A 13,752-nucleotide genomic window follows, 5' to 3' on the forward strand; every position below is an offset into this window, starting at 1 on the left:
CCGGTGGTGGCCTTGTGCCTGGCATGGCCGAGCTGAGGGTGGGAGGGGGTCCTGACCAGGTGTGGTCTCCTGACGTCTGCTCGGGCCAGCTGGTGTGCCAGCCCGGCTTGGAACAATACCTGCAGAGAAGAGGTTGAGCATCCCCATCTTAGCAGACTCTTCCAAAGTTAGTCGTTTCGTCGGGATTTAGCGGTTGCTTACCTGGGGTCTGACAGAGCAGTGTCTGGCTGTGGCGTCTTCTCTACTCCGTGGCCTTTCTACTCTGGAGGCAAGGGCAGTTTCATAAAACGCCGCCCATCAAGTCACATCCCCGTCTTCCGCTCCATCTCTGTCTCATCTCACGGTCCCTCTGGCATTCTTCGAGGACATTCCTCTCTGTGGCATTGCCTTAGCTTTGAAGCGGCTCCAAATCTTGTGGGTCCAGGCTCACAACTGCGTTTCTCATCCCAGCCTGTAAGAAAAATCGGATAGTGGTAGTGTCTGATCGCCATGATTACAGCTGCCAAAAATGAAAAAACGAGCAATTAGGAGGAAAGCCTCGTTCTAGTCTGAGGAGAAGGTGTTGGAAGTGGCAGGTTGAGCTGTTGACACTGAGCTTTGTCAGATAAGTTGTGAATCCCCAGTGAGTTACTCAGGGTCAGAGTCAAGTTGTCTCTGTGCCTGTGTCTAGATGCGTATGACCAGGGCTCAGCGGCTCTGAGGCACCCTTTCGTGCCCAAGAGGTCTAGTAACTATGTGTTACTATAACAAAATGCCCGAGACTGGGTGATTTATAGAGAACTGGCATTTACTTCTTATAGTTCTAGAGCCTGGGGAGTCTAAGGTATAGGAGTGGAGGCCGTTGTTTGTGCTTGAGTCATTCCATAGCAGAAAGCGGAGAAGGGCAAGGGATATGTGCCAGAGGAAGAGAGGGCTGGACTTGAATTTATAACAGATCCCTACTGCATGGTGAACTCACACCACAATAGCACTGTGCATACATTACTTCATGAAGGTTCCATCTCAACATTGTAGAGTTGGGGGATGATTCCCTTCCCTTCCTTCCCCTCCTCTCCTCTCCCCGCCCCTCCCCTCCATTCTTCCTTCCTTCCTTCCTTCCTTCCTTCCTTCCTTCCTTCCTTCCTTCCTTCCTTCCTTCCTTCCTTCCTTCTCTCTCTCTCTCTCTCTTTCTTTTGTATGAGTGTTGTCTAGATGGATGGATGTATGTGTGCTGTGTGCTTGCAGTATGCATGAAATCCAAAAGAGGACATCAGGTCCCTTGAAACTGGAGTTACAAACAGTTGTGAGCTGCCATGTGGGTGCTGGGAACTGAACCTAGATCCTCTGTAAGAACAGCCAGTGCTCTTAATAACTAGGTCATCTCTCTAGACTCTAGGATGGCCTTTTCTCCCTCTCCAGACGAGGTTTTTCTGTGTTACAGCCCTGACTGTCCTGGAACTCACTCTGTAGACCAGGCTGGCCTTGAACTCAGAGATCTGTCTGCCTCTGCCTCCCTAGTGCTGGGACTAAAGTTTGTGTGCCACCACGCCTGGCTTGGGATGGCATTTTCCACGTGTTTCGAGAGACACATTGAAGCCATAGCAGCGGCCATCATCTGTCCTCCTCCAAGGCTCTTTGTGGGAACTTTAGGGGTGCTTCTCAGCCAAGAAAGACTGTGTTAACATTCCCTTTAAAATGATTTACTTATTTTTATTTTATGTGCATTGGTATTTTGCCTGGATGTATATCTATGTGAGAATGTCAAATCCCCAGGAGCTGGTGTTACAGACAGTTGTGAGCTGCCATGTGGGTGCTGGGAATTGAACCCAGGTCCTCTGGAAGAGCTGCCAGTGCTCTTAACTGCTGAGCCGTCGCTCCAGCCCCGTGTGTTAACATTCTTTATAGCATTGTGTCTTAGTTACTTTTCTGTTGTGATGACAAAACACCACGATCGAGGCAACTTACAAAGGAAAGCATTTGATTTGGGGCTCACGGTTCCAGAGTCCATGACCATCATTGTGGGTAGCACAGCAGCCGCCAGGCTGGCATGGTGGTGGACGAGTAGCTGAGAGCCTACATCTGGTCCACAAGCACCACTCAGAGAGACACTAGGAAGGATTTTTGAAACCTCGAAGCCCATCCACAGTGACCCACTTCTTCCAACAAGGCCACATCTCATGATCCTTCCCAGCAGGTCTACCAGCTGGTGACCAAGCTTTCAAATCTAGGAGCCTGTGGGGACCATTCTCATTCAGACCAGCGCACATCAGGTCTGAGCTCAATAAAGACAATAGCTGGGAGATCTTTCATCCTGAGGAGAACACTGCCAGCATTTGGACAATGTCTGTCATTCTTACAGTGTTTTAGAGTGGACAAGGTCTTTAGAATTAACTTCTCCCCAAATGCAGTTTTATACAGGAGGAATAAGCTTTTAACTCAAATAAATGACTTGCCTAAGATCACATACAGAGGACACAGCCCAAGCTGGAGAGATGGCTCAGGGGTTAAGAGCACTGGCTGCTCTTGCAGAGAACCTGGCTTTGATTCCCAGCACCTTCATGGTGGCTCACAAACACCTGTAACTCCAGTTCTAGGGGATCTCGTGCCCTCTTCTGGTCTCAGTGGGTACTGCACACACATGGCGCACATACATGCAAGCAAACACTCACACACATAAAATAGGCACAATTTTGTTGCAGAACTTCTGGAGCAATGCAGATGCTCATGGTTCCTGCTTTGCCCTCTTCCGTTCTAGCCTCCTTACTTTAGGGAAGCATTTAGCCCCATCCCCAAGTCCTAGCACCACGTATTAGCCCAGATGATTCGTCTTTATTCACGGTGTTGCTAGTTCAGTTAAATGATGGAATTCATCTTTGTCTCTTTCATTTTAAATACAGGCTTTGGAGCAGAGTAGTCTCTCAAGGAAACATGACGTAGGTAAGCAACGCACTTGTATTGTTTTTACGTATGTGTGGTGTGGTGGGTGTGTCTATGTATATATTGCATGCAAATGTGTATGCGTATGTGTGTGTGTGTGTGTGCAAATGTGTATGCATGTATGTGTGCCTATGATGGAGGCCATCCTGTGTCTTTCTCATTTGCTCTCCATTTTACATACTAAAGCAGAGTCTCTCCCTGAACTGCTCACCAATTTGGTAAGCCTCGTCGTCATTGGCTCGCTTGCCACAGGCTTTTCTGTCTGCCCAATGAGTCTGGTTTTTATGTGGGTTCTGGGGATCCAAACTCAAGGCCCTGTGCTGTGCGGCCAGCCCTTAATCCGCAGAATCATCTCCAAAAAAGGTTTTTTGTTTTTTGTTTTTTTTAATTAGCCAAAGGACAAACTTTATTAGCCCCTGGGTTCTAGTTCTCTGTCTCCTGTACAGTTTTGGTCCCCTGTAGTATCCTGTCTGGTGGGCAGCAGAGAGGCCCACTTGGCTCGCAGCAGGGGCATCTCTTCGGATAGTGGAGGGTTTGCCGATGTGCTGGAGGTTACCACCTCCAAGGGGACGCTCCACGGGATTCCTGGCCACATCCTGCACACACGGCCAGCAGTTCCTCTTGGCGTTGTACTTGTGGTAGGCACGGCCAGGCTTTAAGGTGGGTCTGTCAGTTCTGCCCCGACCAGCCATCACACCAACGACAGCGCTGTTGGCGGAGGAAATGACCTTGGACCCTGACGGCGGCTTCCCTCGGATCTTCCTGGTCTCCCGGCTGTGGGAGATGATGTAGCATAGTTCCTGGTGGCTCGTGCCAGCTTGCCCCTGTCCCCAGGCTCGTCCTCCAGACGACACACGACAGGTACCCTCAGGCTTGGCGCCCACGGGCAGAACATGGCTGATATTCAGCTGGGCCTTCCTGCTGCAGTTCACAAACTGTCCGGTGTGGATTCCCTCCGCGGCGATGAGCAGCTCAGTCCGCTGCATAAATCGGTAGGGGTCGCAAAAGGCCACTTGCATTCGGGGAGCATTGCGACAACCAGGGTCGTGAATGATAGCCTTTACAATGCCCTTAAAATAGCCGTGCCACTCAGCGAAGTCCACAGCACGCAGGCGCACGGCGCCCTCATGGTGTTTCATGTGCGCGGAACACAGAACCGGCGTCTTTCCGCTGCCCTTGGATCACGTGACCCACCTCTGACACGTGTCTGCCAGCAAACAAAACTGAAAAGAGGAATTTTTTTTTTTTTTTTAAAAGATATGGGCTCACTGTGTAGTTCTGGCTGGCCTTGAACTCACGAAGGTCCAACTGTTTCTGCTTCCTGAGTGCAAGGATTGAAAGTGTGCACCACCATCCCCATCCCTAGCAAGGAATGTTTAAAACCTGTGTTTATGTGTGTGTGTTGTAAATTATAGTCTAGCGAAGTTAATTTTCCCTTTTGATAGTACTGATGAGGTATATTTTGTTGTTTGTGGCTAGCCTGAAGCTTGTCGTCATGAAGACCTAGGGAGAGCGTATGAGAGCCATTTTCGGAGTGGCATGTAGCTTCTGATACGAGTGAAGTACTTACTGTGGCATTCATTTGTTGCTCACTCCTGGAGGAGAGACCCTGTCGATCATTGCGAGCTATGGACATGTTTGCTGAAGGCAAACTGTAGTGAGTTTAGAGAAACAGCAGCCACAATGTACAGGAAAGAGGGGACTCACCTCTGACAGCTGTTCCCTGGGCAGCAGGGAGTCAGGTGGCCGTGTGGCATGCCAGCCAAGGCTACGGAGATCAGCTCCGGGCTCTGGCCTCAGCCTGAGTGTGACTCACTTGAGAGAACACTCAGGTCAGATGTAGAAAACATTCCTTATTTCTGATGTAAAGAACGGCAGGAATGTAAGCATGTGCGCTCTTTCCATCAACAGACTAGATTAATGTGGGGTGGGGTGGGGCGGGGCCAAGCAGCATGTCAGTCACCTGCCATTCATTATCCAACATTCTTTTTCCCTTCAGCCCCACCACCCAGACCCAGATAACTACCAAGTGGATCCTGTGCCCAGGACAGTCCCTCTAGTCCCCTTTTTGGGAAGACCTTGATGCCTTAGGATTTACTTGGCTCCTGGTACCATTTCCAGCTTCAAGACAGTCAGTCCATAGTCCAAGCCTCTAACCCCATGTATAAATCCCTCATGATCTGGCTTGGCTGAGCCCGCCTACCCTCTAACTTCATCACCTGGGCGCCATAAATCTTTTTTGCAGAATTCTTCCAGACTCCTGCGGGCATGGGGATGCTCCAGAGCCTACTGTGGGCCCCATGGTAACCCTACTTCTTCCTCGGCTACTGTCCTCCTGGAAGTGTGCAGAAAGCTGCAGCCCTTCCAGAGAAATTCAGCAGATCCTCTGTGGCCCGGCCCCACAGCCCGCCCCGCTCCCACAGCACCCCACAGATTGACTATGGCTCTCTATCCAGTTCGGTGTTTCCAGGCCCCGGCACTGAACCGGGCTCTGTTGCCTGCACACCGCTCCTGTGTCTCTGACTCTGAGCAGGTTACCGACGATGTTTGCAGACTGAGTGTGTAGCGTACCTGATTGTAGTCCACAGAAAAGGAAGGGCCAGTCTGATCTCAGCTATGTGAAAAAGTGAGGGACGAACATGACTCACGCGATGAAGACGCCTGAAAGGGGAAGAATTGGCTTTTGTTTTTCTAGAATAGCATCCCCCACCCCCCCCCCCCGCCCCAGGATCTGTTGTCTTAGTGAGAAGAACGGTAGGAGCTTTGCCGCACCGGCAGAGGCAGCAGGTCTTGCTTACGGTGGCGAGCATAGGATTAGCCTTTTGACAGGTGGATTGCTGTAGTGCAGAACTTATTAGGAAATAATCTGGATTTATGAGATGCCGTAAGGATTACTGCAGAGAATGCCTGCATATCCACCGCCCAGGTTAAGAAGTGAAACGTTACCGAGAGAGCCGAAAGCTTTAGTCCTTATCCCCAGTTACGTGTCTCGCCCGTGGAGTCTTTGACACTTTTAAGTGGCATACACAGTGTGCATACTGGGGAGTTTCTATTGTAAATTTTACACAAACCAGAGATACCCAGAGAGAGGAAGGATCAGTTGAAGAATGGCCGTCATCATCTTGGCTCATGGGCATGTCTGTGGGGCGTTTTCTTGACCCCTAACCAATGGAGGAGGGTCTTGCCCACTGTGGGCGGTGCCATGCCTAGGCAGGTAGGCCTGGGCTGTCCATGAAACCGCCCTGAACAAGCCAGAGAGAGCAAGCCACTAAGCAGTGTCCCTCCATGGCCTCTCCATCAGTTCCTGCCTCCGGGTTCCTGCTTCCCGGGTGATGGGCTGTAACCTGTAGGCCAAATTAACCCTTTCCTCCTCAAGTTGTTTTTATGAATGGTGTTTATCACAGCAATGGAGTAAATTAGAACAGTTAGCTGCTTGATGTATATTTTGGCTTATATTTTGCAAATTACTGATTTATACAGTTTTTTTCCTTTTTTGTATCTTGGCAGTATTGTAGCATTCTCCCTATGAGATTTATCTAGAGTGTCTGGATTTATACATGTTTTCATAGTTACTGTTTTCATTCATTAGTAATAGTTAGCCCACACTAATCAATTTTTATTGCTGTATAGTATTCTGATTTATATATACTGCTGGTAGTCAGGTTGCTTCCATTTTTTTCTTTCCACATGCTTTCTTAAGGCTGACAAAAAGGTCACTAAGAAAAATACATCTATAATTTAGTTAACATTTGTAAGCAAATCCCCTAAGCTTATTGATTCCATTCCCTTTTTTTTAGTATTTGAAGATTATTTATTTTATGTGCGTGAGGGTTTTGCCTGCATGTATGTCTGTGCACCATGTGTGTTTAGTTCCTACGGAGGCCAGAAGAGGGGTCAAATCCCTCAGAACTAGAGTTATTGATGTTTTTGAGCTCTATGTGGGTGATGAGAAGTGAACCCAGGTCCTCTGCAAGAGTAACAAGTGCTCTTAACCACTGAGCCATCTCTCCAGCCCCTATTCCGTGCTTAACAAAAAGCCAACTTGGCTTTGGTAGGTTAGTTTTTGTCAGTTGTTCTCAACCTGTGGGTCACGACCCCATTTGGGCAAACGACCCTTTCATGGGGCTCTCATAGCAGATATCCTTTATATAAGACATTTACATAGCAATTCATAACAGTAGCAGAATTACAGTTATGAAGTAGCAATGAAAGAATTTTATGGTTGTGGGTCACCAAAACATGTATTAAAAGGTTACAGCATTAGGAAGGTTGAGAACCACCAGTTTATATTAATGCTTCAGGTGGAACAGATCACAGATAATGTTTTGCCTGAGACGAAAGACTCCCCTTGTAAACCTTACCCCTGCGCCCAAAGTATGCAGCCCGGAAGCCAGCTTAAAATAGAGTAATACCCGTGGAATGTTCCTGTTCATATAGGCAAGGCAAGGAGATAGGCCATATCCAGTAGGTTGCCCAGAGTTTCCTTTTAAAATTTTTATTGAGTTTTATTTAACCAAAGAGTATTTCTGATTATTTTTAGGACCTAGGTGGCTCACTGTGGAGCTATCGGTTGTGTGTGAATGTTTGGACAAGTGAGTAAATGAATGGAGCACTAGAACCAAGCGGAACGATAAGACATAACAGGATACAGTTAAAGTCGTAGTGGCATCCTTGAGCTGAAGTGTTAAAGATGGCGGCCTCGGGTGGGAGGAGGGTCCTCGTATGGACTGGCTGCAGATCTGGCTGGAGGCCGCCAATGGTGTCTCACCGTCCCCTTGGGCTGTTGTTTTAGCTCTGTTTCTTTATTACAAGTTCAGGATCTGAGGCGGCCCTGATGTGCTTCTCTGAGATGTGACCTGAGCAGCAGCCACACCGGTTTGGGGGGTTTCCCCCAGAGAGTTGGGGGTTTGCTCCTCGCTCACTGTTTTAGAAGGCTGGCTGTATTGAGGTGGGTCCTGCCCTCAGCATGCCCCGGGGCACGGTCTTCTCTGTGAGGCTTGCGGCCAGCCCCTGCTTCTGTGGGATAGTTGTGGCTGGTTTCCTGGAGATAACACCCAGTCCTGGCTAGGTGCCTTGTGAACTGGGGAAGGGATTATTGCATTGCTTATTTGAAAATCCTTGTGACCTTATGGGGCTCAGAGAGCCACTTTTAAGTATCGCTGTGAAAGGTCATCCGGAACATTCTGGAAATATTGCATATGAGTTTGCTAAGGCTGCTGTAGTTTAGATATGACGCGGTCTCTCCAAAACTATTGTTGAAGGCTTGGTCCCCAGCCCTCGGCACCATCAGGACATGATGACGCTTTGAAGAGGGGAGAAGCTAGGTGGCTGAGGCCCTGTCCTTGAAGGGGATACTGGGATCCAGGCTTCTTCCTGCCTTTCTTTGTTTTCTAGGCTTCAGTGGGGTGAATAGGCCTTGTTGGTTCCTTTTGTGCCCCTGTGACCACAGTCCCTGGCAGAGACAGTTTATAGGAGGGAAAGTTTATCTGGGCTCTCGATTTCAGAGCAGTTCAGTCTGACAGGTGGGGGAGAGTTCTTAGTGGTGGGACTGTGTAGCGTCTCCCCAGATCATAGCCAATCAGGAAGCAGAGTGTGCGTCAGGAGGCAGAGGCCGGGGATAACTGTCAAAGGCTCTTTGACAAAGACTCAACCTGATTGTAAAGGTTCCACAGCCTCTCACAACAGCAGCGGCAGCTGTGACCAAGCTTTCCGAATGAGCCTGTGAGGGACATTTCAAGTTTGAACCACAGTGGGCACCATACACCACACATTCCCTTCCGTGACACAATGTGCCGGGGTCCTGAAAACAAGGAGGCTGAGTGACCATGCGTGGGGACCACCAAACCTTAAGCCAAAGGAAACTTTTGCTTCCTATAAATTGATTGTTTTGTCAGAAGTGTGGGGGCTGAAAGCTATGGTGAAGCTGTCTGTAGGGTTGGCTCCTGAGGGCTATGGGGGAAGACCTCCTTCAGACTCTTTCTTAGCTTACACTGTGTTTTCACACCATCTTCACAATGTGGCTTTGAGTGTCCCGTTCCCCTCCTCTAAGGACACTGGTCATACTGGGATAGGAGCCTCTGTAATGAGCTCACTTTAGCCTGATGACTCTGGAAGACCCAGCTCCAAACAGGATCGTGTTCTGAGGACCAGAACTCAGCGCATGCCTTTTGGAGGGGGCACAGTCCACCCCATAGCACGGCGTAGGGTTACGTTGGGACCTTTGGGAAGTCACTGGGCAGTGTGGCAGTTTTGTTTTGCAGACGCAAGGGGAAAGGTAGTGTGTTCCCTAAGGCGTGGTATAGTGCAGTGAGCTCGTTTGCTTGGCACTTCTAGGAAGGAATTTTTGGATGATGCTTTAAAAGTAGAGAAGATAGTGGTTCTCGAGTTATATAAATAAAAATTTCTGGGATTGGTCAAGTGACTCAGTGGTTAAGACCACTGGCTGCTCTTGCAGAAGACCTGGGTTCAGTTCTCAGCACCCACAAGGCAGCTCACAGCTGCTGTAATTCTAGTTCCAGGAGATTTGACGCCCCCTTCTGGCCTCCACAGGCATTGCATGCACATGGTACACATACACACATGCAGGCAAACACTTCTACACATAAAATTTCCCCCCCGGAGCTGAGGACCGAACCCAGGGCCTTGTGCTTGCTAGGCAAGTGCTCTACCACTGAGCTAAATCCCCAACCCCTACACATAAAATTTTTAAAAGTGTTCCATTTCCCCTTCAGAGCTTATTGCTCGAATGTTTGCTTTAAAACTGTGCTCTTATTCTTATGTTCATTTTAATCACTGTTTAAAAAAAACTGGAAAACTTTTTGTTTGTTTGTTTTAGACTTAAAAGAAATTGTGTTTGTCATCCAGAGTCAAAGTAATTCTTTTCATGCCAAGAGGGCAGAAGAGCTGAAAAGGAACATCTTAAAGCAGGCTGCAAATCTGACACAGGTATGTGGAGAAGACCCGGGGAGGCTAGGGGCCATTGTGCATGTATTGAGATATTTATGTTTCCCTGAATCTGTAGGAAATAAATTTTATTTAGGTGAGAATAACTCTCTGGACTCATTGTACTAATTCAATATTGAATATTGCTGAAAATGTTCTCTCATGGTATGTGTATGTTTAATTACAGGAGTTATGTAATTTTGTAGGACTACCATGGCTTTGTCATGATAGAATAAAATGAAAGAAATAACGTTATAAACGAACTAGAGCTAATTAACATGCAAACTCTTGGCAACAAGTTCTAAGGCAATTTTCATGTTGAAATAAAATTTTCATTAATCTTACTGCAGCGCCCTCTCTATGAGGCTCTTCCTGTGTTTTTCTTTTTTAATTGGATGTTATTAATTGAATCTTTGATCTGACTTATAGTGTAATATCCCAGGATTATGGAGAGAAAAATGTGCACACAGCTACATTTTAATGGCATTTGAAAGAGGTGTGAACTGAATCTCAGGTTGTTCTGAATAGCGTAGGTGGTTTGAACAGGCTCTCAACTCTCGTAGGTCATTCCCTTTAATTGGTGAGGGCATAGTTCAAACCTCCTAGTGGGTATCTCAAGCCACAGAGGGACCCCGATTCTATTTGCCGTGTGCCGTCTAATAACGTGGCACACCTGTATTACCTAGATAAAATTAATTTATAAACTAAGCACAAGAAGAGATTAGCAGTATCTAAAAGCAGAGTAATTAGAACAGTGCATTGTAATGGAGCTGTCAGCACGTGACCATGATGCTTTGGACAGCGGGGGAGGGGAATGGGGGGGGCTTGAATGACAGCGGTCAGCTCTGTGCCTGACATGACCGGTAGTCACCAGTGGGTGAGTAGTATAAACTGTGAGGCTGTGCTGGACACAGGCCTGATGGGTGTCCTGGCAGGGCGATGAGACGGCACAATATTTTACCGTATGTCTCAGAATAGCACATAGTTTTAAGGATGACAGTTATGTATGATGTGTTCCACGTTTTTTTCAATCGCAGTTGACTTGAGACTGAAGCTAAGGAAGGGGTCTGCTGTCCGTCCTGTCTGTAGACGCTTTCTTCTGTTCCTCTCTCCCCTGCCTCCTTCTCCACTTCCTCCTCCTCCCCTTCTTCTTCCTCCCATCTTCCTCCTCCTCCCCTTCTTCTTCCTTCTCCCTTTTCCTCTCTTCCTTCTTCTTCTCTTCCTCTTTCTATTTCTTCTCCTTCTTCTTCCTTTGAGACAGGGTCTCACTGTGTGGCCCTGACTGGCTTGGAACTTGTTATATAGACCAGGCTGGCCTTGAACTCACAGAGATCTGAATGCCTCTGCCCCCTGGGTAATTAAAGGCATGCATCAACATGGCTGGCAGACATTTTCTTCTTTCAGAAGCCGCGAAACACAGACACACACAGACACACAGACACACACACACACACACACACACACACACACACCTTCAAGTGCCTCTCTCTGCACCAGCTGCCTTGGCCCTCAAGACTGCCCGTCTGTGCTCTCTCTTGCTTCTCTTCTCTGTTTCACTGGAGGTGCTGATGAGAGGCAGTGTGGGGAGCCCCGGGGAGGAGAAGGGAAGACTTTTGGGGTCAGGCAACCATGAACTGAATAAACTCCCCCAGTGAGACCTTGTGCAGTTAGTGATGACCTCAGACACACCGAGACTGGATCACTTACTCCCGTGGGAACCGTGGGCACACGTTTCCTGTGTCCTCGCCTGTGTCCTGCTCCCAGAAATACCTTCCATCTCTCAGAAGCAGTGTTTATAGGATACCTTGCTATTCAAATGGTGCTATAGTTCTTGTCAATAATATGGATGATACCCTGTGCCACCTAAGCCTAGGTGATTGAATTCACTCCATATTTTCTTTTCTGTATGGTCACTCCACCCTTTTGTTCTTTCTCATGTGTGTGCGCATGTGTGTGTGTGCACGTGTGTGTGTGTGTGTGTGTACGTGTGTGCACATGTGCACCTGACAGTCTCCCTGGCACTCATGGCGGGTAGTGCTCCTGGGGCTTGGCTCATAGTGATGATGAGACCTCTGGATACCTGTTGATGGGAAGCAATAGAAATTATAAAATGTTCCTTTTTCATATATAAGAAAAGTGATATATATATATATATATATACACACATATATATACACACACATACACACACACACACACACACACACACACACACACACACACACACGGAAGGTGCTACTTGGGACTGACTGTGCCTGTTTTCTTTGGGGCTTTGGTTACTGGATACTTAACACTGATTCTAGGCTCTGGATGAGGGTGGCTTGAGGCTCTCACCGAAGCCAGACCCATCAGTTGTGACTAGGAATGGAGAACGTGCCCCTCTGTGTCTCCTGTGGTTTGGTTTGGTGTCTGGGGATTAGCATCAGCTTCCTGCACATTCGACAGGTATGAGCTCTACACTGAGCTTCATTCCCAGTTCCTCCAGATGGAGGGGGTGGATCCAGAACAGTGGTGACCGTCAACAGTTCCTGTGTGTGTGCATGAGCGTGCGTGCGTGCGTGCGTGCGTGTGTGTGTGTGTGTGTGTGTGTATGTATATATGTGTGTGTGTATGTGTGTATGTATATGTATGTATATATGTGTGCATATTAATAGGTATGTGTATACATGTATGTATATGTATGTATGTGTGCATATGAATAAGTATGTGTATACGTGTATGTATATGTATGTATGTGTGCATATGAATAGGTGTGTGTATACGTGTATGTATATGTATGTATGTGTGCATATGAATAGGTGTGTGTATACGTGTATGTATATGTATGTATGTGTGCATATGAATAGGTGTGTGTATACGTGTATGTATATGTATGTATGTGTGCATATGAATAGGTGTGTGTATACGTGTATGTATATGTATGTATGTGTGCTTATGAATAGGTGTGTGTATATGTGTGCATGCATGTACACTGGGGCCTGTGCATGTGTGTAGGCCAGCAGACAACCTTGGTGTAGTTCTTAAGCAAGCCATCCTCCACCTCCCTCCCTCCCTCCCTCCTTCCCTCCCCACTCCCTCCCTCCCTCCTTCCCTCCTTCCCTCCCCACTCCCTCCTTCCTCCCACTCCCTCCCTCCCTCCCCCTCCCTCCCTCCCTCCCCCTCCCTCCCTCCTTCCCTCCTTCCCTCCCTCCTTCCCTCCTTCCCTCCCCACTCCCTCCTTCCCTCCCCACTCCCTCCTCCCTCCCCTCCCTCCCTCCCTCCCTCCCCCTCCCTCCCTCCCCTCCCTCCCTCCCTCCCCCTCCCTCCCTTCCTTCCTTATCTCCCACTGGCCTGGAACTTACCCAGTAGTCCCAGGAAGGCTAAACTGGCTGCTGTTAGCCTCAGGATCCACCCACTGGTGTCCTTCCTCGGGCTGGGGTTTCAGAGGCAGACTTGAGTGCTCTGGACCTGAAGTCAGGTCCTGCTGCTTGAATAACAAGCATTTTTACACAAGTCCAGCTCCAGCCGGCCAGGGGGTGGTGGTGGTGGTGGTGGTGGTGGTGGTGGTGGTGGTGGTGGTGTCTGATGCCATCTTCTGGCCCCTGAGGGCAACTGCACCTGTGTGCACATACTCCACATCCTGCACACACTGGTGTAGCAGTGGGGACAGCTGCCTTCCGAGCCCCGAGATGACAAGCAGGTGCCACCAGGCCTGGATTCTCTGCACCACCTTGACCCACAGCTGGCCCCACATCTGTGTCGCATACAAACCCGTTGTGTCTTTCCAGTGTGTGCTCTTACTCGCTACCTGTTTGACGTCCTCTTCCACCGATTATGAAAGCAGAGAACATGCTGAATCCCGTCAACTTTTGATTACTCAGAACCAGGCTCACCCCGACTCCCCCAAATTCATTC

The 13,752-nt window shown here is 48.5% G+C and overlaps 1 protein-coding gene and 1 pseudogene across 1 annotated transcript in view; one reads left to right on the forward strand and one right to left on the reverse strand.

The window, feature by feature from the left end:
- Positions 1-13,752, forward strand: part of B3glct (beta 3-glucosyltransferase) — a 95,321-nt gene that overhangs the window by 21,848 nt on the left and 59,721 nt on the right. Inside the window, exons 3-4 of the mRNA XM_028878081.2 lie at positions 2,877-2,916; positions 9,752-9,861. Of these exons, the coding sequence (XP_028733914.1) occupies positions 2,877-2,916; positions 9,752-9,861 (150 nt within the window). The remainder of the gene's footprint in view (positions 1-2,876; positions 2,917-9,751; positions 9,862-13,752) is intronic.
- Positions 3,340-4,673, reverse strand: LOC114699112 (annotated as a pseudogene).

The sequence above is a fragment of the Peromyscus leucopus genome, chromosome 23 (genome assembly GCF_004664715.2).
Source record: "Peromyscus leucopus breed LL Stock chromosome 23, UCI_PerLeu_2.1, whole genome shotgun sequence".
Classification (NCBI taxonomy): domain Eukaryota; kingdom Metazoa; phylum Chordata; class Mammalia; order Rodentia; family Cricetidae; genus Peromyscus; species Peromyscus leucopus.